We start from the raw sequence: 26,364 nt of genomic DNA, 5'->3' as shown, positions 1-26,364 counted from the left end.
TACTGTTTATCATGGACTGTTTACTGTTTATCATGGTCTGTTTACTGTTTATCATGGACTGTTTACTGTTTATCATGGACTGTTTACTGTTTATCATGGACTGTTTACTGTTTATCATGGACTGTTTACTGTTTTTCATGGACTGTTTACTGTTTGTCATTGTCTGTTTACTGTTTATCATGGACTGTTTACTGTTTATCATTGTCTGTTTACTGTTTATCATGGTCTGTTTACTGTTTATCATGGTCTGTTTACTGTTTATCATGGACTGTTTATCATTGTCTGTTTACTGTTTATCATGGACTGTTTACTGTTTATCATGGACTGTTTACTGTTTATCATGGACTGTTTACTGTTTATCATGGACTGTTTACTGTTTATCATGGTCTGTTTACTGTTTATCATGGACTGTTTACTGTTTATCATGGACTGTTTACTGTTTATCATATCAGTACTTAATCCACTGAATAGACTGGTACTTAATTCACTATCATGTGAGATTTGTTTATGATGATGATAACGTGATAATGATTTTATTCATTGTTAGCTCTGGCAGTCTGTAAAATACATTATGTTCTGCTGGTATTAAAAAAAAAAAAACAGGCAGATTTTTTTTCAGTGCTTCCAATGGTTCCGTAACCATATACCCGTTTAAACTTGCCCTTACCTCAAGCCCCGTAAACCTAACCCTTACCTCAAGCCCCGTAAACCTAACCCTTACCTCAAGCCCCGTAAACCTAACCCTTACCTCAAGCCCCGTAAACCTAACCCTTACCTCAAGCCCCGTAAACCTAACCCTAACCTCAAGCCCCGTAAACCTAACCCTTATCTCAAGCCCCGTAAACCTAACCCTTACCTCAAGCCCCGTAAACCTAACCCTTATCTCAAGCCCCGTAAACCTAACCCTTACCTCAAGCCCCGTAAACCTAACCCTTACCTCAAGCCCCGTAAACTTAACCCTTACCTCAAGCCCCGTAAACTTAACCCTTACCTCAAGCCCCGTAAACTTAACCCTTACCTTAACCTTTTGACTATACTGGTTGAGTATCCAATACCTTAAAAAAACGTTTAATTGATTTTCATAGTGACAGTGACATTGCTTAGACATGGTATTGATTTGAGATGATTGTGATACATCTTCAGGGGGTGTTTTGTAAAGCGGTGGTTGTTTTAAACGTTAGCGTCACTGTGAGGCGTGGGGGGAAAACTATGCAGTGGTGTGGTGAGCAACACACCGCGTTAAGCCACAGTGGATAAGATAGATGTCACCGCTGTGAGGGGAGAAAGAAAAATCATTCTCCTCTAATAAGGACATCTGTAGCGGTGGGAGAATTCACTCAAATACCATTCACATTCAAATGAGCAGTTTAGCATGACTCAGAAGTCCCTGGATGCATCCCCAAAATTCACCTGCATAGTGCACTACCTTTGACCACTCTAGGGGATAGGTTGCCGTTTGGGATGGGAGACTGTCTATTCTGAGCACGAACCAGCAGGGAAAATACACTCTGGTGCCAGATCTGTTTTATTTTGCTGTCAGGTCTGAATCGTGTTGCACGACACCATTTTGTTTTACGTCGTCATAACATAAGTCATGTAAGATGATGATTAGTGCTCTGTACAGGCTGTTCCATAATGACTGGATCACAGAAATAGTATTACTAGAATGGGTATCCCCATTTCAAGTCCATGTCATTATATCTCTGTGAGCTAGATCCTGTGTAAATGTATGTAGAACCCTGGTCTTAGTCGTGACGGGTCGTTTTAACACCTTTCAGGAATGTGGGGTGGAAGGTAGCCTTGTGATTAGAGTGGAGGGGCGGCAGGTAGCCTAGTGGTTAGAGTGGAGGGGCGGCAGGTAGCCTAGTGGTTAGAGCGTTGGGACCAGTAACCGAAAAGTTTGCAAGATCGAATCCCAGAGTTGACAAGGTAAAAATCTGTCATTCTGCCCCTGAACAAGGCAGTTAACCCACTGTTACCCCGAACAAGGCAGTTAACCCACTGTTCCTAGACCAGTTAACCCACTGTTCCTAGACCAGTTAACCCACTGTTCCCAGGCCATCATTGAAAATAATGATTTGTTCATATTAACTGACTTGTCTTGTTAAATAAATGTAAAATAAAAATGTGTTGACTATCTTTGACAGAGGAATGGGAACAAAAAGGGTTTTTAAAGAAACAGTGCCACTGGCCGCCCCACCACCGTTGTTCCTGTTCTTTGTGGCCGAGCTGAGGAGCGTTGTGCAGACTGGTAAAACAACAATGTGTAGCACATGTTACGCTTGATGTCAGAGGGGGAAAACAGTGTTGTTGCTGTTCTTTGTGGCCGAGCTGAGGAGCGTTGTGCAGCCTGGTAAAACAACAATGTGTAGCACATGTTACGCTTGATGTCAGAGGGGGAAAACAGTGTTGTTCCTGTTCTTTGTGGCCGAGCTGAGGAGCGTTGTGCAGCCTGGTAAAACAACAATGTGTAGCACATGTTACGCTTGATGTCAGAGGGGGAAAACAGTGTTGTTGCTGTTCTTTGTGGCCGAGCTGAGGAGCGTTGTGCAGCCTGGTAAAACAACAATGTGTAGCACATTGTCTGTCTGTCTGTCCTGACCTTTTACTGATCATCCTGTGTCTGTCTGTCTGTCTGTCTGTCTGTCTGTCTGTCTGTCTGTCTTGACCGTTTACTGATCATCCTGTATCTGTCTGTCAGAAGCTGCGAAGGACCACTATGGGGAGGAGTCAGATGCTGTGATGGACCACTATGGGGAGGAGTCAGAAGCTGTGAAGTTCCACTATGGGGAGGAGTCAGAAGCTGTGAAGTTCCACTATGGGGAGGAGTCAGAAGCTGTGAAGGACAACTATGGGGAGGAGTCAGAAGCTAGTGCGTACAAGGCAGGAAGGACAGACGAGTCGTTTCTCATTCAGAAACCTGCCATCCGAGCCAAATTAGAGGCACGAGCAGATTCGCTTCAGGTACCACAAACACAAGCACACATTAAAAGAAAGGCCGGCCCTCTCAATCTGATTGGCCGTCAGGCATGTCAATCACCCGGCTATTCCAACCAATCGGGACGCTTGGACGCACAGCTGGGCTCCTTCCTTGACAACCTCAAGTTAGCGTGTTTACATGCTGATGGACTATTCACATGCTGTTTCCTAACCGATTCCCTATGCCATTAAATTAAGACCACACAAGTGTGTGTGTGTGTGGTGACAAAGCTTACAGTTATGGGCCTCAAAGTTGCGTTCTGACCAGACAACCCTAGAGTTGGTAGATCTATGTCAATCAGCACATAAGTACGTTGCAGGTGAGGGCTCAAAGCCAGCCTCTCGGACGAGCTCCAGATGGCCATTTTTTCCACACCCACCCAATAACCAGAATGGTGCAGGGTCAATCTTTTTCAATGTCTCACAGTTACGCAGCTTTGAAACCTTTGATTGAGGCTAACTATCAAACATTAATGAAGTCACTCTGCTTTGCACCACACTTAAATGCTATTTAAAACATACATTTATTTGAGGTTATTAATATGATTATGAGTTTAGTTGAAGAAAAAAAAAAGTTGTTGACATAAGTGTGTTATGAATTGCTTATGGATGTGTTATGGAGGTCTATTCCTGATAAACGGTTATTTCCGTAGGGGACCAACCCCGGGCAGCCGTCCGGTCTGATGTTCAGAGATGGGAAGAAGCGTATCGATTACATCCTGGTCTATAGGAAGTCCAGTCCTCTGGTGGAAAAGAGAGTCACCTTTGAGAGGAACCTGAGAGCTGAGGGGCTGATGCTGGAGAAAGTGGTAGGGTACATATACTATACTCTAACAGGGGTCAGAGTGACGGCAACAGCTGGCCTTGCTGGGCTAAAACCGGCCCGCGAGGTGTACTTTTTTAGGGAGGGGGGGGGATTTTAGTTTTGGTTTTGGGTTAAAAAAATTTTTTACTAAGATCACTTAGGAATTCAGCTAATAATGAGTTTAATTTAATATTCCTACGAATCTGATCATTTCTCAATGTAATAAAGGTAAGAAATTAGTGTTATTTTCAAATGTAATCTCTTTTTGGGCTTAGTTGTGGTCAATTTGCAGTATACAAATTATTATAATTACGTTCCGGCCTTCTGCTCCTGAAAGAAATCGACCCGCGGCTGAATCTAGTTGCCCCTTGGTATATATACTGAACAAAAATATAAACGCAACAACTTCAATGTTTTTTTTTTGAGTTACAGTTCTGATAAGAAAATCAGTTGGGAGCCAGGCCCAGCCAATCAGAATGAGTTTTTCCCCACAAAAGGGCTTTATTACAGACATAAATACTCTTCAGTTTTATCAGCTGTCCGGGTGGCTGGTCTCAGACGATCCCGTAGGTGAAGAAGCCGGATGTGGAGGTCCTGGGCTGGCGTGGTCACACGTGGTCTGCAGTTAGACGTACTACTAAATTCTCTATAACGATGTTGGAAGTGGCTTATGGTAGAGAAATTAACATTTAATCATCTGGAAACAGCTCTGGTGGACGTTTCTGCAGTCAGCATGTCAACTGCACACTCCTTTAAAACTTGAGACATCTGTGGCATCGTGTTGTGTGGCAAAACTGCACATTTTAGAGTGGCTTTTATTGTCCCCCAGCACAAGGTGCACCTGTGTAATGAACATGCTGTTAAAATCGGGCTTGTTGATAATCCAACCACCTGACAGGGTGTGAAATATCTTGGCCAAGGAGAAATGCTCAGGGATGTAAACACATTTCTGCACAAAATTTGAGAGAAATACACTTTCTGTGCATATAGGATATTTTATTTCTGCTCATGAAACATGGGACCAACACTACATGTTGCATTTATATTTTTGTTCAGTGTAATATAGACTAGAGGAGCATGTGAGCTGATGCTGGAGAAAGAGGAAGGGTAGCATACTCGCCTACTGTATGCTACAACTACATTAATATAGTATATACTCTCCTACTGTATACTACAACTACATTAATATAGTATATACTCTACTACTGTATACTACAACTACATTAATATAGGATATACTCTCCTACTGTATACTACAACTACATTAATATAGTATATACTCTCCTACTGTATACTACAACTACATTACTATAGGATATACTCTACTACTGTATACTACAACTACATTAATATAGTATATACTCTCCTACTGTATACTACAACTACATTAATATAGTATATACTCTCCTACTGTATACTACAACTACATTAATATAGGATATACTCTACTACTGTATACTACAACTACATTAATATAGTATATACTCTACTACTGTATACTACAACTACATTAATATAGTATATACTCTACTACTGTATGCTACAACTACATTAATATAGTATATACTCTCCTACTGTATACTACAACTACATTAATATAGTATATACTCTCCTACTGTATACTACAACTACATTAATATAGTATATACTCTCCTACTGTATACTACAACTACATTAATATAGTATATAATCTCCTACTGTATACTACAACTACATTAATGTAGTATATACTCTCCTACTGTATACTACATTAATATAGTATATTCTCTACTACTGTATACTACACCTACATTAATATAGTATATACTTTACTACTGTATACTACAACTACATTAATATAGTATATACTCTCCTACTGTATACTACAACTACATTAATGTAGTATATACTCTCCTACTATATACTACAACTACATTAATATAGTATATACTGTATACTACATTAATATAGTACATACTCTCCTACTCTCCTACTGTATACTACATTAATAGTACATACACTCCTACTGTATACTACATTAATATAATACATACTCTACCTCTGTATACTACAACTACATTAATATAGTACATACTCTCCTACTGTATACTACATTAATAGTGCATACTCTACTACTGTATACTACATTTATAGTACATACTCTACTACTGTATACTACATTAATATAGTATATACTCTACTACTGTATACTACAACTACATTAATATAGTATATACTCCACTACTGTATACTACATTAATATAGTATATACTCTACTACTGTATACTACAACTACATTAATATAGTATATACTCTACTACTGTATACTACAACTACATTAATATAGTACATACTCTCCTACTATATACTCCAACTACATTAATATAGTATATACTATACTACTGTATACTACAACTACACTAATATAGTATATACTCCAGTACTGTATACTACATTAATATAGTATAATCTCTACTACTGTATACTACATTAATATAGGACATATTCTACGATAGTACATACTCTACTACTGTGTACTACATTAAAATAGTACATACTCTACTACTGTGTACTACATTAAAATAGTACATACTCTACTATAGTACATACTCTACTACTGTGTACTACATTAATATAGTACATACTCTTCCCACATTGCTCCTACAGCTCTATACTAATGACAAAGTTTGCATTTGTCTTTGTATTTTTGATACAGAAACTACAGAGAATTGTTTAGACAATGCCTTGAATTTGTTTTAACAAGTATTATTTTACTATTTTGGTAAATTTGGTATCCCACTGGGCACGTACGGTCTGTTCAACGTCTCCTTTGGTTGATTTGGCAACATGAATTCACCGTGAATTCAACAAAAAACCCTGTGGCCATTTGATTTAGGTGAAACATCTAGTGAAAACAAAAAGCATTGATGACTATTTACCAATCAATTTTCCCACGTTGATTCAACGTCATCACGTACCTGTTGTTGTTGTTGTTGTTGTTGAAATGACGTGGAAACAACATTGATTCAACGTCATCACGTACCTGTTGTTGTTGTTGTTGATGTTGTTGAAATGACGTGGAAACAACTTTGATTCAACGTCATCACGTACCTGTTGTTGTTGTTGTTGTTGTTGTTGAAATGACGTGGAAACAACATTGATTCAACGTCATCACGTACCTGTTGTTGTTGTTGTTGTTGTTGTTGAAATGACGTGGAAACAACATTGATTCAACGTCATCACGTACCTGTTGTTGTTGTTGTTGTTGTTGAAATGACGTGGAAACAACATTGATTCAACGTCATCACGTACCTGTTGTTGTTGTTGTTGTTGAAATGACGTGGAAACAACATTGATTCAACGTCATCACGTACCTGTTGTTGTTGTTGTTGTTGAAATGACGTGGAAACAACTTTAATTCAACGTCATCACGTACCTGTTGTTGTTGTTGTTGTTGTTGTTGAAATGACGTGGAAACAACATTGATTCAACGTCATCACGTACCTGTTGTTGTTGTTGTTGTTGAAATGACGTGGAAACAACTTTGATTCAACGTCATCACGTACCTGTTGTTGTTGTTGTTGTTGTTGTTGTTGAAATGACGTGGAAACAACATTGATTCAACGTCATCACGTACCTGTTGTTGTTGTTGTTGTTGTTGTTGTTGAAATGACGTGGAAACAACATTGATTCAACGTCATCACGTACCTGTTGTTGTTGTTGTTGTTGTTGTTGTTGTTGAAATGACGTGGAAACAACATTGATTCAACGTCATCACGTACCTGTTGTTGTTGTTGTTGTTGTTGTTGAAATGACGTGGAAACAACATTGATTCAACGTCATCACGTACCTGTTGTTGTTGTTGTTGTTGTTGTTGTTGAGATGACGTGGAAACAACATTGATTCAACGTCATCACGTACCTGTTGTTGTTGTTGTTGTTGTTGTTGTTGAAATGACGTGGAAACAACATTGATTCAACGTCATCACGTACCTGTTGTTGTTGTTGTTGTTGTTGAAATGACGTGGAAACAACATTGATTCAACGTCATCACGTACCTGTTGTTGTTGTTGTTGTTGTTGTTGTTGAAATGACGTGGAAACAACATTGATTCAACGTCAGCACGTACCTGTTGTTGTTGTTGTTGTTGTTGAAATGACGTGGAAACAACATTGATTCAACGTCATCACGTACCTGTTGTTGTTGTTGCTGTTGTTGTTGTTGAAATGACGTGGAAACAACATTGATTCAACGTCATCACGTACCTGTTGTTGTTGTTGCTGTTGTTGTTGAAATGACGTGGAAACAACATTGATTCAACGTCATCACGTACCTGTTGTTGTTGTTGTTGTTGTTGTTGAAATGACGTGGAAACAACATTGATTCAACGTCATCACGTACCTGTTGTTGTTGTTGTTGTTGTTGAAATGACGTGGAAACAACATTGATTCAACGTCATCACGTACCTGTTGTTGTTGTTGTTGAAATGACGTGGAAACAACTTTGATTCAACGTCATCACGTACCTGTTGTTGTTGTTGTTGAAATGACGTGGAAACAACATTGATTCAACGTCATCACGTACCTGTTGTTGTTGTTGTTGAAATGACGTGGAAACAACATTGATTCAACGTCATCACGTACCTGTTGTTGTTGTTGTTGTTGTTGTTGTTGTTGTTGTTGAAATGACGTGGAAACAACATTGATTCAACGTCATCACGTACCTGTTGTTGTTGTTGTTGTTGTTGTTGAAATGACGTGGAAACAACATTGATTCAACGTCATCACGTACCTGTTGTTGTTGTTGTTGAAATGACGTGGAAACAACATTGATTCAAAGTCATCACGTACCTGTTGTTGTTGTTGTTGAAATGACGTGGAAACAACATTGATTCAACCCCTTTTTTTGCCCAGTGGGGGGTGGCACTCGTGATCATATTCTCAAATATTGTCATCGTGTCTTCGTCGCGACATTCTCAAATATTGTCAGATGCTAGTCTTTGTCACAAGCTAATTTCCAATTTCGTCCCCTCGAAAGCCGTCTCTGACCGACACCGACATCATGTTTGTGAAGATCCATGTTCCCTGGGACACTCTCTGTAAATACGCTGAGCAGATGAATATCAGGATGCCATTCAGGTAGCACTTCCTACGAATTCCCTCTACATAATGCATTATAAACACATTTATAACGCCTCATGAACTATACATAATGCATTATAATACGTGACATAAGCGCTTAACAACTACTCATAAACATCTATAACGACAGCTCGTTCAATAAAGTTTGATGAGCTCTTTGTATGGCTTGATCCGTTGGGATTCTTCCACCCAACCGACAACGTCTTCTAATTTATTGCATTTGTATTTATTTTTTTCAGGAAAAAAATGTACTTTACGGATTGGAAGAGCAAAGTTATGGGCAGGCAAGTGGATTTACGTGATATCTTATTAGGTTCGGGCACAGTGTGATGTTGAGCTTGACTGTCTGAGCACTGCAGAGCACTTTCTAATGAAATACAGGATCAGGAGCATTCAACACCGTGACGGTGCTGAGCCCGTGGTCGAGTCGCAGTAACACAGCTGGAGTGGCCCTGTTGACGTCACCGTGAGCTGTAGCTGTTATTTTTATTTGTAGAATGGCGAGAGAGAGAACAGTGGGGATGTACAGAAAGCGTCCAGAGTCCCACTGCTACACTGGTTGTTATATTGAGATGCAAGATGGGCCATCAGGGAGTTAAGTAGAAGAGGGTAAACCGTGATTTGATCACGGAGGGTGAATAGGTCAAACTGTCATTGAGCTCTACCCCAGAGGAATTAATGCACGATTTAATGAATTTAATGATTAGTTTATCCTGCTACTTAAAGATGTTATGTTGTGTATACGAATGTGAGATATTAAACTGTTTTAAGCCCAATAATAAGTCACCCTGAATCACTAAAGAGTGTCTGCTGCAAAGTACACAAGACATAATAATGCTGTCTTCTATTGAGTGTTTGACTGTGAAAATGCAAAATGTGATTTCTATGTGATTTTAATGATTATCATTGATCAAATAAAACGATATCTGGTATAATCCTGGTAAATTAAAATCCTGTGTGGTTCTGTTACTAGGCTAATCTTGGTAAATTAAAACCCTGTGTGGTTCTATTACTAGGCTAATCTTGGTTAATTAAAACCATATGTGGTTCTGTTACTAGGCTAATCCTGGTTAATTAATCTGTTTTTCTCTGTCCTCTCTCCCTGAAGCCGGTTTCATCTGAGGTGTTGTCAGATAAAGAGTTGGTTACCCAGCAACCCCATGAAGCTGGACAAAGAGGCCTTACCTGATCTAGAGGAGACAGACTGCTATACAGCCCCCTTCAGCAGGGCACGCATGCACCAGTAGGTTCTATACCTAACCCTATCCCTTACCTCAACCCCCTAACCCTAACCCTTACCTCAACCCCCTAACCTATCCCTAACCCTTACCTCAACCCCCTAACCTATCCCTAACCCTTACATCAACCCCCTAACCCTTACATCAACCCCCTAACCCTTACCTCAACCCCCTAACCCTTACATCAACCCCCTAACCCTTACCTCAACCCCCTAACCTATCCCTAACCCTTACATCAACCCCCTAACCCTTACATCAACCCCCTAACCTATCCCTAACCCTTACATCAACCCCCTAACCTATCCCTAACCCTTACATCAACCCCCTAACCCTTACCTCAACCCCCTAACCCTTACATCAACCCCCAGACCCTAACCCTTACCTCAACCCCCTAACCCTAACCCTTACATCAACCCCCAGACCCTAACCCTTACCTCAACCCCCAAACCCTAACCCTAACCCTTACCTCAACCCCCAAACATATCCATAACCATTACCTCAACCCCCAAACCTATCCCTAACCCTTGCCTCAACCCCCTATCCCTAACCCTTACCTCAACCCCCCAACATAACCCTTACCTCAACCCCCTAACCTCAACCCCCTAACCCTAACCCTTACCTCAACCCCCAACCTAACCCTTACCTCAACCCCCAACCTAACCCATACCTCAACCCCCTAACCTAACCCTTACCTCAACCCCCTAACCAACCCTTACCTCAACCCCCAACCTAACCCTTACCTCAACCCCCAACCTAACCCTTACCTCAACCCCCAACCTAACCCTTACCTCAACCCCCAACCTAACCCATACCTCAACCCCCAACCTAACCCTTACCTCAACCCCCTAACCTAACCCTTACCTCAACCCCCTAACCTAACCCTTACCTCAACCCCCTAACCTCAACCCCCTAACCTAAGCCTAACCCTAACCTAAGCCTAACCCTAACCCTTACCTCAACCCCCTAACCTAACCCTAAGCCTTTTCCTAAACCCCCTAACCTAAGCCTTTTCCTAAACCCCCTAACCTAACCCTTACCTCAACCCCCTAACCTCAACCCCCTAACCTTAACCTTTACCTCTACCCCCTAACCTAACCCTAACCCTTACCTCAACCCCCTAACCCTTACCTCAACCCCCTAACCTAACCCAAGCCTTACCTCAACCCCCTAACCTAAGCCTTACATCAACCCCCTAACCTAACCCTAACCTCAACCCCCTAACCTAACCCTAACCTCAACCCCCTAACCTAACCCTAACCTCAACCCCCTAACCTAAGCCTTACCTCAACCCCCTAACCTTACCCTAACCCTTATCTCAACCACCTAACCCTTACCTCAACCCCCTAACCTAACCCTAACCCTTACCTCAACCCCCTAACCTAACCCTAACCCTTACCTCAACCCCCTAACCTAACCGTAACCCTTACCTCAACCCCCTATCCTTACCCTAACCCTTACCTCAACCCCCGTACCCTAACCCTAACCCTTACCTCAACCCCCTAACCTAACCCTTACCTCAACCCCCTAACCTAACCCTTACCTCAACCCCCTAACCTAACCCTTACCTCAACCCCCTAACCTAACCCTTACCTCAACCCCCTAACCTCAACCCCCTAACCTAAGCCTAACCCTAACCTAAGCCTAACCCTAACCCTTACCTCAACCCCCTAACCTAACCCTAAGCCTTTTCCTAAACCCCCTAACCTAAGCCTTTTCCTAAACCCCCTAACCTAACCCTTACCTCAACCCCTAACCTCAACCCCCTAACCTTAACCTTTACCTCTACCCCCTAACCTAACCCTAACCCTTACCTCAACCCCCTAACCCTTACCTCAACCCCCTAACCTAACCCAAGCCTTACCTCAACCCCCTAACCTAAGCCTTACATCAACCCCCTAACCTAACCCTAACCTCAACCCCCTAACCTAACCCTAACCTCAACCCCCTAACCTAACCCTAACCCTTACCTCAACCCCCTATCCTTACCCTAACCCCCTATCCTTACCCTAACCCTTACCTCAACCCCCTAACCTAACCGTAACCCTTACCTCAACCCCCTATCCTTACCCTAACCCTTACCTCAACCCCCGTACCCTAACCCTAACCCTTACCTCAACCCCCGTACCCTAACCCTAACCCTTACCTCAACCCCCTATCCTTACCCTAACCCTTACCTCAACCCCCTAACCCTTACCGCAACCTTTACCTCAACCCCCTAACCCTAACCTCAACACCCTAACCCTTACCTCAACCCCCTAACCCTAACCCTTACCTCAACCCCCTTACCCTAACCCTAATTCTTACCTCAACCCCCTAACCTAAGCCTTACATCAACCCCCTAACCTAACCCTAACCTCAACCCCCTAACCTAACCCTAACCTCAACCCCCTAACCTAACCCTAACCTCAACCCCCTAACCTAAGCCTTACCTCAACCCCCTAACCTTACCCTAACCCTTATCTCAACCACCTAACCCTTACCTCAACCCCCTAACCTAACCCTAACCCTTACCTCAACCCCCTAACCTAACCCTAACCCTTACCTCAACCCCCTATCCTTACCCTAACCCTTACCTCAACCCCCTAACCTAACCTTAACCCTTACCTCAACCCCCTATCCTTACCCTAACCCTTACCTCAACCCCCGTACCCTAACCCTAACCCTTACCTCAACCCCCGTACCCTAACCCTAACCCTTACCTCAACCCCCTATCCTTACCCTATCCCTTACCTCAACCCCCTAACCCTTACCTCAACCTTTACCTCAACCCCCTAACCCTAACCTCAACACCCTAACCCTTACCTCAACCCCCTAACCCTAACCCTTACCTCAACCCCCTTACCTCAACCCTCTAACCTAACCCTTACCTCAACCCCCTTACCCTAACCCTAATTCTTACCTCAACCCCCTAACCCTAACCCTTACCCCAGTCACTCCAACACTCTGACAGTCACTCTAACACTAACACTCAATCTGACACAAACAGCTTGTGAGATAGACTGGCTCATGTGTGTTTATTACAGGCTACACTGGAGGAGGAAGAGATGAAGTTATCTTTAGACAGTGACGGCAGTGTTCTGTCTCTGTTATGATAATCTCCCCTGCTAGCATCTCAATCCTCCCATCAAATAGACTAGCTTGAATGAAATGTTATCTGTTTGTGTGAATTAGAGGCAACAGAGGACGAAATGATGATAGAATGACTGCAAATAAAGATGCTATAGTCCAGCTCATAATGGCAGCTGCCGTCTCTATGACAACACTCTCTTTACTGTCTCTATGACAATTCCCCCTTTCTTTACTGTCTCTGACAACTCCCCCTTTCTTTACCGTCTCTATGACAACACTCTCTTTACTGTCTCTATGACAACTCCCCCTTTCTTTACTGTCTCTGACAACTCCCCCTTTCTTTGCCGTCTCTATGACAACTCCCCCTTTCTTTACCGTCTCTATGACAACACTCTCTTTACTGTCTCTATGACAACTCCCCCTTTCTTTACTGTCTCTGACAACGCCCCCTTTCTTTGCTGTCTCTATGACAACTCCCCCTTTCTTTACCGTCTCTATGACAACACTCCCTTTACTGTCTCTATGACAACTCCCCCTTTCTTTCCTGTCTTTTTGACATTTCCCCCTTTCTTTGCTGTCTCTATGACAACTCCCCCTTTCTTTACCGTCTCTATGACAACACTCCCTTTACTATCTCTATGACAACTCCCCCTTTCTTTCCTGTCTTTTTGACAACTCCCCCTTTCTTTCCTGTCTCTATGACAACTCTCCCTTTCTTTTCGGTCTCTATGACAACTCCCCCTTTCTTTACTGTCTCTATGTCAACTCCCCCTTTCTTTTCTGTCTCTGACAACTCCCGCTTTCTTTCCGGTCTCTATGACAACTCCCCCTTTCTTTCCGGTCTCTGACAACTCCCCCTTTCTTTTCAGTCTCTGACAACTCCCCCTTTCTTTTCGGTCTCTGACAACTCCCCCTTTCTTTTCGGTCTCTGACAACTCCCCCTTTCTTTCCTGTCTTTTTGACAACTCCCCCTTTCTTTCCTGTCTTTTTGACAACTCTCCCTTTCTTTTCGGTCTCTATGTCAACTCCCCCTTTCTTTTCTGTCTCTGACAACTCCCGCTTTCTTTCCGGTCTCTATGACAACTCCCGCTTTCTTTCCGGTCTCTATGACAACTCCCCCTTTCTTTTCGGTCTCTATGACAACTCCCCCTTTCTTTTCGGTCTCTGACAACTCCCCCTTTCTTTTCGGTCTCTGACAACTCCCCCTTTCTTTCCTGTCTTTTTGACAACTCCCCCTTTCTTTCCTGTCTCTATGACAACTCCCCCTTTCTTTTCGGTCTCTATGACAACTCCCCCTTTCTTTTCGGTCTCTGACAACTCCCCCTTTCTTTTCGGTCTCTGACAACTCCCCCTTTCTTTTCGGTCTCTGACAACTCCCCCTTTCTTTTTGGTCTCTATGACAACTCCCCCTTTCTTTTTGGTTTCTGACAACTCCCGCTTTCTTTCCGGTCTCTATGACAACTCCACCTTTATTTTCGGTCTCTATGACAACTCCCCCTTTCTTTTCGGTCTCTGACAACTCCCCCTTTCTTTTCGGTCTCTGACAACTCCCCCTTTCTTTACGGTCTCTGACAACTCCCCCTTTCTTTACGGTCTCTGACAACTCCCCCTTTCTTTACGGTCTCTATGACAACTCCCCCTTTCTTTACGGTCTCTCTGACAACTCCCCCTTTCTTTTTGGTCTCTATGACAACTCCCCCTTTCTTTATGGTCTCTGACAACTCCCGCTTTCTTTCCGGTCTCTATGACAACTCCACCTTTATTTTCGGTCTCTCTGACAACTCCCCCTTTCTTTTCGGTCTCTGACAACTCCCCCTTTCTTTTCGGTCTCTGACAACTCACCCTTTCTTTTCGGTCTCTGACAACTCCCCCTTTCTTTTCGGTCTCTGACAACTCCCCCTTTCTTTACGGTCTCTGACAACTCCCCCTTTCTTTACGGTCTCTATGACAACTCCCCCTTTCTTTACGGTCTCTATGACAACTCCCCCTTTCTTTACGGTCTCTATGACAACTCCCCCTTTCTTTACTGTCTCTATGACAACTCCCCCTTTCTTTACGTTCTCTATGACAACTCTATGACAACAAGGAGAGGGACGGAAGCTATACTGTGTTACATGTGGGGTCCCAGGTTCGAGCCCAGGTAGGGGCGAGGAGAGGGACGGAAGCTATACTGTGTTACATGTGGGGTCCCAGGTTCGAGCCCAAGTGAGGGCGAGGAGAGGGACGGAAGCTATACTGTGTGACGTGGGGTCCCAGGTTCGGTGGTTAATCGACCGCTGACGTCGAGAGGGAGGGAGTGACTGAGTGTCTGAAGCGTGACTGTTGGTTCTCTCTTCAGTTATATGGATGATTTACCACATAATAATGCTGACCCTTTGTTGGTTTGACTTTCCTCTCTCAGTTTTACCATCAACAACAGACAGACGTTCTTCTCCAACTCCACCAGAAGCAGAATAGTCCACCATGTTCTCCAACGCACCAAGTATGAGGACGGGAAGTCTAAGATGGGTACGGAGCTACGCTATCTATATCTATCTATCTACGGAGCTACGCTATCTATATCTATCTATCTATCTATCTATCTACGGAGCTACGCTATCTATCTACGGAGCTACGCTATCTATATCTATCTATCTATCTACGGAGCTACGCTATCTATATCTATCTATCTACGGAGCTACGCTATCTATATCTATCTATCTATCTACGGAGCTACGCTATCTATATCTATCTATCTATCTATCTGTCTATCTATCTACGGAGCTACGCTATATATATCTTTCTATCTATCTATCTATCTATCTGTCTATCTATCTACAGAGCTACGCTAACTATATCTATCTATCTATGGAGCTACGCTATCTATATCTATATATCTATCTATCTACAGTGCATTCGGGAAACTATTCAGGCCCCTTGACTTTTTCCACATTTTATTACGTTACAGCCTTATTCTAAAATTGATTTAAAAAAAATTTCCCTTTTCAATCTACACACAATGCTCCATAATGACAAAGAAAAACAATTTTTTCAAATAATTAACTTAAATATAACTTTTACATAAGTATTCAGACCCTTTACTCTGTACTTTGTTGAACCAGTTTTTCCAGCGATTACAGCATTGAGTCTTCTTGGGTATGACGCTACAAGCTTGGCACAGCTGTATTTGGGGAGTTTCTCAAGCTCTGTCAGGTTGGATGGGGAGTGTCGCTGCACAGCTATTTTTAGGTCTTTCCAGAGATGTTCGATCTTGTTCAAGTCTACGCTCTGGCTGGGCCACTCAAGGACATTAATTGAGGACGCGGCTAGGGATGCCATTTGGGCCGGCAGCCTTGCGAGAGCCCACAGTCCATGGTAGCGGAAAGTTGATTAGCAGTGGTCCAATGTTTTTCCAAGGCGAGTACTACAGTCAATGTGTTGATAGAGTTTTACTCAAATTTGCTAAAAATCCCCAGCTACAATAAATGTCTCCTCAGGATATGCGGTTTCCAGTTTGCGTAAAATCCAGTGTAGTTCTTTGAAGGACGGTTGTATTGAGCTTTCCTCGTGCTCTTGAGGAAGACTATATTCTACAGTGACAGCAGTGGCCACAGGCAGAACATCACTAGCGGTTTCCATCGACTTCTCCGATCGTAGCGGGTGAAGTATGGTTTCAACATGTTGACATGACTCAGACAGATTTTTGGTCCCTGTGCTCCTGATGATGTAATCCAGATTTATTTATTACTATTCACTATGGGGTAAGGGCCTGAAAAGTGAGCTTGCAACGGGTAACAAAACCAGGATTTGGTCAACTCACATCGAAAGTGAGGGACTTTTTCGATTTAATTTTCATTTGCGCCTTCTCCAGTTTCTCCCAGGTGCGGTGCAAACTGTATCGAAAAGAGCTAACGTGCTTCAACAGTTCAGTTTTTTTTTGTTTAATGTGTTGCCCTGCAACAACCTCTCTCTCTCTCTCTCTCAGCAAGATCAAATGAATCTGACATGATGTCCCAAACAAGAGTTAATTAAGACTAATACCGAGACATTCCTGAATAACCTCCCACACTGCAAACAACATAAGAGGCACCTGTTCATCCCAATCTTTCTCAAACTCAAAGGCGTGAACTCTCAACATAAATTTGATAATCTGATAATCTCTAAAGATCAGGGCGGGGTTCAGCCTTATTCTAAAATGGATTAAACAATTAGAAAAACCTGTTTTCTTTGTCATTATGGGATTTATTATGTGTGTAGATTAATGAGGGAGATTATTTTTTGGGGGGGGGAATGTGGAAAAAGTTGAGGGGTCTGAATACTTTCCAAATGCATTGTATAAACCGAAAGGTTGCTAGATCGAATCCCCGAGTTGGCAAGGTAAACATCTGTCGTTCTTCCCCTGAACAAGGCAGTTAACCCACTGTTCCTAGGCCGTCATTGTAAATAAGCATTTGTTCTTAACTGACTTGTCTAGTTAAATAAAGGTTAAATAAATAAATAAAAATAAACCTGGAATTACCCCCACAACTGTTGAATACTGTTAATAATGGGATATGTAGGAGGGTGAGCCGGTCAAGGATCGATTCAGACAAGGTGGTCTATTGTATGACAAGTGACAGTTTAATTATGAGTAAAGATATCTGGTACAACGTATACGGGCCATTTCATTCGGTTCTTAAGGAACCAGCAGAAAAAGAAGCGCAGATAACAGAGTGCACATGTCTCATATACAGAACAGAAAGTAGGTTGATTCTAGAAGATCGGGTCTTCGGGTTGGTTCAGGCTGAGGTGTAGTCTTCTTGGATTGGCCCTGTTGGGCCGTCCGTCATCCCTCTGAGTCTTGTTCTTTGTCACACAATGTTCAGCTAAAAAGGAGATTAGGTGTGTGCGCTGGTTTCTGCAAGTCAAGGCTGTCTCTTCCTCCCAATGTGTGGGTGTATGTCTTATCTGTGTGTCCTCGGCAGTTAGTGTGTGTAATGTGTGTGTGCTGTGTGTGTGGGTGTGGGAGCTATCCTGTATGGGACCTAACATGTTTTACTGTGAAAATACGTTGTCTCAGTTATAGCAATGTAATAGCAGTAGGCTGGTCACCTGCATAAGAAATAGCACTTCCTTACAAATCCCTCTCTTCACGTCTCCCCAGAGACGTGACACAACCTAACTAGATCCAGACACAAAAAGAAAACTTTTCCCAGAAGGAAAAGTTTTGTGATTCCCTCTCTTCACATCTCCTAAGAGATGTGACATAAACTAGGCTAACAATTACAAAGTTTAAAATACCTTCATGTTCTCCATTCGATCCCACTATGTACTAGATTGGCTACCAGCCACCTAGGAACTTGCAACCCTCATGTCAAAAGAGAACAACAGCTCATTGAAAAACAGAACAAAAGAAAATGATGTGAAATTTAAGCCCCCCTTTTTGACACCCACTAGGGTGTCACTCATTATCCCTTATTTCAGCAGTCATAGCATTTCATGAAAAGAAAAAACAAAACCTAGTAGGCACTCTCAACCTCATCCTCAAATTCGGGCAGGTCATTAGCAAGCAGAGGAAACATCTGGGAAAGGGGGGAAGGGTCAATAGCTCTAGAGATAACCCTAGTGGTAAGGGAACGGATACATGGAATGCAACAGCATCCACAGAGAACCAAAATGGCCGCGAACACCGAAATGGAGACCAAAATGGAGGAGACCAGGGTTTTATATTTACCAAAGGCACTCATCCAGGAGTCCCACATTGAGGTATCAATCCCAGAATGAGATTTCATTTTACCATTAAGAGTCCTCAAACCTTCTAGGGCTATGGTCAAGCTACCATCGGAGGCTGTGTTATTAGGGATGAAAGTACAACACTGTTCACCAAACATAGTGCAAGCTCCACCTTTCTCTGCCAGTAGCATATCCACTGCAATGCGATTCTGGAATGTATTCTATCCACATTTTTATTAACAGTGCACCACCAACAAATGGAGGACTCAAACCCAGCTGCCACCTGATCCACCAACTTGTACTCGTCAGGAACTCCCCTTGGGACTCCAATGGCGTCTATGTACGTCGGATCACCACTAGATGGGGTGGTGGCACGCCTGGAACGTCCCCTCCAATATTCAGGGTTCACCCTCTGGACCCTAAGGATGAGGTCTCCAGCCTCTGTAGGGTAGATAGAAACAGGCAAAAGGAGAGTAACAAGTGCACAGCTTCCAGTAGTATTGGAGGGTAATTTATCAAACAGGACAGTGTTGCCACACCACCACCTCACATCTGCTCTGGATATTGGACTGAAACTCCCAACAATGTTGATTGTATCCAGACACCAATTCCCAGGAACCTGTCCCACATTAGTACCGCCTCCCGTCATTTTGACACAGGTGAAATGTGCCCTGGCAACCTTGTTGGAAAACAATGGTTTCCTAGCAGTAGATTTAGTCATGGGATAGACAGCATCCCAGGCAGAGCAATTACAACTGGGGTTATCCGTAGTCATTAATGGGATTAAACATGTTAGAGTCACATCTGTAACAGACTTCTTAAAACACGGTATGATGCAAGCAGCACAACACATCAATAATAAAAATACAAGAATTAGGGTCAGAAATCCAGTAACCACCATACCAGTGTACTTACCAAACCAGGCTCCCAACCAAAAGAACAGTCCAGACTCCTCCACCCCCGCCATGGTCCTCATCTCAGCAGATAGTGCACCAAGCCCATTAAAGGCCTTAGCTATACCACCATCTGGAGTGGTGTTATTAGGAATATACGTGCAACATTGTTCACCGAACATCTTGCAGACTGTCTGGCAACCCTAGATGTGGCCTCAAGCTGTTCAGACAGACCAGTGAGTGCATCACGGGGGTAATTCACAAAACGCTGTTGATTATAGTAGATATAACTGATCCATGCAGTCCGTCTAGCATCCACTATGGCTGGACCTATAATAGGTAGTAAGTGCCAGAGTCCATCATTCCTACCCAAGGCCTGAAACTCATGAGGAACCCCCACTGGCACTCCCAACAGGTTAGTGTGTATGTCAACTACATCCTCTGTCCATGGAGCACTACATATATGTCTCCCATGGGATGGAATGTTTTCAGGTCCCCTGGATACAGAACCCAACAGCTGTTCAGAAGTAACATCAACAATGGTCAGTGGAATTATCAAACTGGTCAGAGCACACGTACCTTGCCAGTCTCCTCTAAGAATGGGTCTCAGTACTCTTTTGGGTCCACATATTCACCACACATCAGCCAGACCACTAGTTTGGTTTAGGCCTGTAACTGGCCAAGTGGCATAAATGGTTATGTTACTGCTGCAATCAGCTTCAGGCAATCTCCCATAGTCCATGCCACTACCTGTACCCGTGATGCAACTGTAATTGCCCCCATATGCCTTAACACCCCAAGGGGCCCGATGAGGAGGTACTGTAGGAAACACAAGGCTCAAAGAGGAACAGAGGGTTGAATTGGGCTGAACCTGGTAAAAACCTCTCAGAATACACAACCACCCTTCTCCTTCTCCTTCTCCTATAGCAAATGGGTGTGTAGCCAGAACAAGTCTAGCATGACTACAAATAGTGCAGTCCTTTCTTCTCATGGTTTTAGCTGTGTACCTCATATAAGACAGCCACAAATTGTCCCTACCATCAAAACCAGTCTCAGTGCCTAATTGATCAATAGCTGTGTAGTCTCTAACATTAATTACCTGAATGGGATTTTTTAACACAGTGGTGGTAGGTGGCAGGTTCGGTCCAGGGGTGGTAGAGGAGTGTGTCTGGCCCTGGTTCGTCTGGGACCTCTGGTTTTGGCAGCTCCCTAATAGAAAACACACCCATCGTGTCTGCCCCGGTCCTTTGTAGTCCGAGGGTGTAAGTGCCTGCATCAGAGAGCTTAATAGTTTTGATGGTTAGTAGGATTTCATCACCTTTACAAAGTTCAACAGTGCTCCCAGGTTTTCCCCATATGATGGAAAACCTATCCACCTTTGTGGGATCCCCTATGCTATAATAATACCCTCTTCTCCAATCCTAGAATTGTCCCAAGTTGGTTATCATGTAATCCCCATATGGACACCCTCCCCCATTACACAGGTACACTGACACTCCTGTAAAGCCCCACCCTCTCCCAGAGAACACATCACTAGCAAGAGCCAGACACATCTTCACTTCTATGAACAAAAACAGGGGTGACAGGACAGGGAGGGTTACTTCATTCGAGAGATGGCCCCCGGAATTCTGTTAATTCCAGTTCTCCTCTCGAACACTGTTTATTGTTCGACAGTGTCATGTGTCCTACCCTCCCCCGTGCGATATGAATCCGGGTAGCTCTTTCAGCTAGCTGTCACCAGGAGTCCTTGTATGGTCCCCCCAACAAGCCTCTGGGACTGGATTGAGTGACTTCACCTGTAGTTCACCTGTAATGCATAAAATCCTGGACATACAGGCTTGGTTAACAAACAGTTTCTCATATGTTTTATCTGATTATATATTTAGTTTCTTATCCAATAGGCCCCATCCTATCCTAGACCACAATTTACCCATCCCCCTTTTGATACCTGGCTCTGCCCAGGTAACAACCTTACCTACTCTAAATAATGACTTAGGTAAGATTAGTATATTATCCTTCTGTTCTGACATTATCATGTAGGAGCGCCCCTTTCATTTTCCACATGTCCAATTATCCCTTTTGTCTCCACTCAGTAACTGTTATCTACACATTCTGTTATCTTTGCTCGTCCTGGCTCCCTTTTCAAACTTCTCCTCTCTGCTCTCCAACCTTCAAGGTCTCTGCAGTGCAGGGGAGGGCTCTTCTGTCTGCCTTTTCCCCTTATCTGTCTGTAGCTCGTTTTCTCATGTTTCCAAATTTGAACTAAATGTCTCACTGTTTGGCTTTATCTAAACTCATGGATTTTTTTTTTTTTTTAGAAAAACATGTCTATGGTGGCACTTTCTAAAGTCCTTATATAGGTTAATTAAACCCCACTATAATTAATTTACCTTAAAAATAAAAAATAAAAACAAACCGTGTTACCCATGACCACAAATTAAATATTCAAATGGCACCCCCTATACACAGGTGTTAAAACCAAACACAAATATCTCAATTTCTTCCCTGCCCTGTTGGCTCAAAATATGTCCCAAATACTTAACATGAGTCTACCATAAATAAAACTTATCCTAGCTAAATTTTCACACCACGTTCATCAGAGAAAATATATTGACACTATAATGTAAATTTCACTGCATTTTTGTATTAAATTACCTTAATATCAGTATTACAAATTACCCTAGATTCTCCATCCAAATGGCTTTCCAATGAGGCTGATCAGACCACAAAGGAAAGTTACAATGGAGGTCATAAGTCATACCACCTTCCCTGTGTTTGATTACCAATTTCAAACCAGTTGTAACTTTAGTTAACGTCAACCTGCTCCGCCACAGGAGTGCCATCTGATGCACTGTCCAGCTAGACCAGTCAGGACCAGTCTCTGCCACTAAATTCTTCCACGTCCATTTATTATACCCCCCTTCTGTCATGTACCACACTGATCTAGACCAACTGATTGCATGAGTACCATAACCGCCACCTGGGCTTCCAATAACACCCCAGGTAAGTATAACAGTGGTAGTAGCGTTAGGCGGGATACACAGAGTAGCTGACCTAATCAATTCTGCAGTACACTCAAAGTCATTATTCTGAACTTGACGTTTAGACAGAACATGCGTATCCGAGAATATTGAAGCATTGGTGATGTTTAGCTGGGTAGTCTGTTCCTGGTCAGTGATTATACGCTGGGCTGCCCATATCATTACTCCCAATGTCAAAACAACATTGACTATAATTAGGACAAACAATGGGCCAGAACAACCCAGTCTTTCCCATGGTCTCCTAGCCCTTCTAGCCCATGGTGCTACTCTAGTGTCCCTATCATCTGAGGATGGGAGTCTCCTCCACATGATCAGACGGGAGGGATGTCAGAATTTGAATTCGAATTGGATGTGAGTAAATCACTTCTTACTTCAGCCAGAGTTCTGGCAGGGGTTGGGGCTGGTGTACAATGTGTCAGGTGGTGCCAAGGTGCGCCTAATTTACCTTTGACCTGGACTGAGTGTGAAGTAACCTCCTTCACTTCGTACGGTCCAGTCCACCTGGGATCAGCCCACTTTCTCTTGTGGACCTTGATCCTTACCCAGTCCCCAACTTTTACCCTTGGTTGTTCCGGGACGTCAGTCAGCTCCCTCTCTGCGACACGGTGTATCTGTTTGGAGAGAGCTGCAGACAATTCCGTCAATTTCTTCACATAGTCAGACATCCCTATTTGGTGCACATCAAGAGGGGGCATATGACCTCCCTCTCTTGGTGGCCCTGGCATTACTCTACCTGTCATTATTTCATGGGGTGAAAGATGTGTCCCTGCACACACTTTAGCTATCTTAGCTTTCAGATTTTGATTACAGCGTTCCACAAGGCCCTGCGATTGCGGCCTATACACAGAGCCAAACTTGTGTGTAATGCCAAACCTCTCCTCCACCTGTCTTAGGTGCTGATTTGACGTGTTTTTTTTTAGAAATATTTTGTACACTCTTTGGATATACTTAGCCCGTCACTGGCTCGTGCCAGTGATGTATTCTTAGGAGACACTATTACTCGTACTCTGTCTTAACTCAGAGCCTCTCCGTCATATATCCAGAATTTTAAACAATAATGTTTTAATGATTAAACACGAGCCACCAATTCAGGAAATGATTATCAACATAAACTATGTTTTAACAATTTGGATAATAGATTTTTTTTTTTTTTTTTTTTTGAATTTAGGAAATACTTTGCTCACAATAATTTTAAATAATGGTAATAATATCAGGGACTTGTGAAACGCCGTTTACATTTAGTCTATAGTCAACACACAAATATTATTACATGGACATAGTTTTAAACACAATTGTTCAATTAGAACATCTTATTCTATGACATCACACATTAGTACATTTATCACATTCATTCTGGCCACAACACAAAGCGGACTTTTCAGTCCAACATATCTTAATCATACATTAATCTATTGTAGACACCTCACCGGACACTACCAGCTATTGGATTTTAACCTCACCGGACACTACCGGCTATTGGTTCTATCTAAAACACTAATTGGATTTATCTTTTGCAGATGAATGATCGAATCATACTCAGATGTTAATGATAAAACTGATCACGCCCTTTTTCAGACGCCCGAACGAATATCACTTATACATAGAATATAATCCTGGTCACATCAATACTCAATAATAGACCACCTTACCAGACACAGCTGGACCGGTCACTAGCCGGACTATCGGTGAAAATCTATCCTAGACTATATTATTTATTCCTTACTGGTGTCTGCCACCAGACCGTTCACAGCCGGACTATCAGAATATTCTAACTACTACTCATCCCTTACCGGTGTCTGCCACCGGACCGTTCTCATGCCGGACTATCAGAATATTCTATTAATATTAGGTCTACTACTAAATATCCCTTACCGGTGTCTGCCACCGGACCGTTCTCATGCCGGACTATCAGAATATTCTAACTACTACTCATCCCTTACCGGTGTCTGCCACCGGACCGTTCTCATGCCGGACTATCGGGATATTCTAATTACCACATATGTTTACTTCACTGTCAATTTCAAGTCCATTATTTACGTAAAATTTACACAAAAATTCTTACCCACACTCGGTACTACTGATCGTAATTTGGTATGACTATTCGACAATATGCAAAGTTTGATAAAACAGGTTTTGCTTACCTTATTTTGTGGTCGACCAGAGATCAGTTTCCCGAGTTGAGCAGAATTGTTGTCCACCCCCGAATGGTTTTCACCTGTCCTCCGGGAACCGTCCTTTCACCAACTCGCCCCCTCACACCCACATCAACCACTCTGGACTGGGTCGTTAGTAAACCATCCCTCTGCTACCAAGTTTCTGTTAATAATGGGATATGTAGGAGGGTGAGCCGGTCAAGGATCGATTCAGACAAGGTGGTCTATTGTATGACAAGTGACAGTTTAATTATGAGTAAAGATATCTGGTACAACGTATACGGGCCATTTCATTCGGTTCTTAAGGAACCAGCAGAAAAGAAGCGCAGATAACAGAGTGCACATGTCTCATATACAGAACAGAAAGTAGGTTGATTCTAGAAGATCGGGTCTTCGGGTTGGTTCAGGCTGAGGTGTAGTCTTCTTGGATTGGCCCTGTTGGGCCGTCCGTCATCCCTCTGAGTCTTGTTCTTTGTCACACAATGTTCAGCTAAAAAGGAGATTAGGTGTGTGCGCTGGTTTCTGCAAGTCAAGGCTGTCTCTTCCTCCCAATGTGTGGGTGTATGTCTTATCTGTGTGTCCTCGGCAGTTAGTGTGTGTAATGTGTGTGTGCTGTGTGTGTGGGTGTGGGAGCTATCCTGTATGGGACCTAACATGTTTTACTGTGAAAATACGTTGTCTCAGTTATAGCAATGTAATAGCAGTAGGCTGGTCACCTGCATAAGAAATAGCACTTCCTTACAATACCTGTAGCAGTATATGTAGCTTTTGACTGTTGAATACCTGTAGCAGTATATGTAGCTTTTGACTGTTGAATACCTGTAGCAGTATATGTAGCTTTGCCTTGATTGTGGGGCGGGGCTAATGCCATCGAACATAACTAGCTCACCATTGACCTTCTCTGTGTTGTGGAAATTTCCTGTATTACCAAATCATGAGAGAGCAATCCACACACAAGTCAGAGTTATCATAAAGTCCATCTTTAATTATATGAGCTTCACCATAGCCCTGTGACTCTCAGATCAATTCAGTGTCTATAAATGAATTCTCTGAGAGTCCTTACATAATGGCAACTGAGATCCTTTATAGCAAAGACACACATAGCCAGACAGCATTGGCTATAAATTATCGTTCAGTTTGGTCTCCAAAACGAAGTTCTTATCTTGGTACCACTTAAGACCCAAACATTACCTCATCCAATGGCATATATCAATTGTCAATTCTAGACACTCCCATCAAAAATACAATCCCTCCTGGACAAGCTCACGGAGAGGAGTGACTGGCACACAGACATTGTGGAGCCACCTAACTGGTTCCCCATTAATCACACCATCCCTTCACATGGTTTAGGAATAGTTACACACACATTCACAGAT

General features: G+C 42.8%; 1 protein-coding gene across 1 annotated transcript in view; it reads left to right on the top strand.

Moving 5' to 3' along the window:
• Positions 1 to 26,364, top strand: part of LOC139376505 (anoctamin-3-like) — a 79,500-nt gene that overhangs the window by 4,252 nt on the left and 48,884 nt on the right. The window contains exons 3-9 of the mRNA XM_071119165.1: positions 1,123 to 1,128; positions 2,837 to 2,964; positions 3,633 to 3,788; positions 8,800 to 8,900; positions 9,143 to 9,187; positions 10,012 to 10,146; positions 15,612 to 15,718. Coding sequence (XP_070975266.1) covers positions 1,123 to 1,128; positions 2,837 to 2,964; positions 3,633 to 3,788; positions 8,800 to 8,900; positions 9,143 to 9,187; positions 10,012 to 10,146; positions 15,612 to 15,718 — 678 coding nt within the window. The remainder of the gene's footprint in view (positions 1 to 1,122; positions 1,129 to 2,836; positions 2,965 to 3,632; positions 3,789 to 8,799; positions 8,901 to 9,142; positions 9,188 to 10,011; positions 10,147 to 15,611; positions 15,719 to 26,364) is intronic.

This window comes from Oncorhynchus clarkii, chromosome 2 (genome assembly GCF_045791955.1).
Source record: "Oncorhynchus clarkii lewisi isolate Uvic-CL-2024 chromosome 2, UVic_Ocla_1.0, whole genome shotgun sequence".
Classification (NCBI taxonomy): Eukaryota; Metazoa; Chordata; class Actinopteri; order Salmoniformes; family Salmonidae; genus Oncorhynchus; species Oncorhynchus clarkii.
Note: the sequence above shows the minus strand (reverse complement) of the source record. Positions and strands in the feature narration are given on the sequence as shown.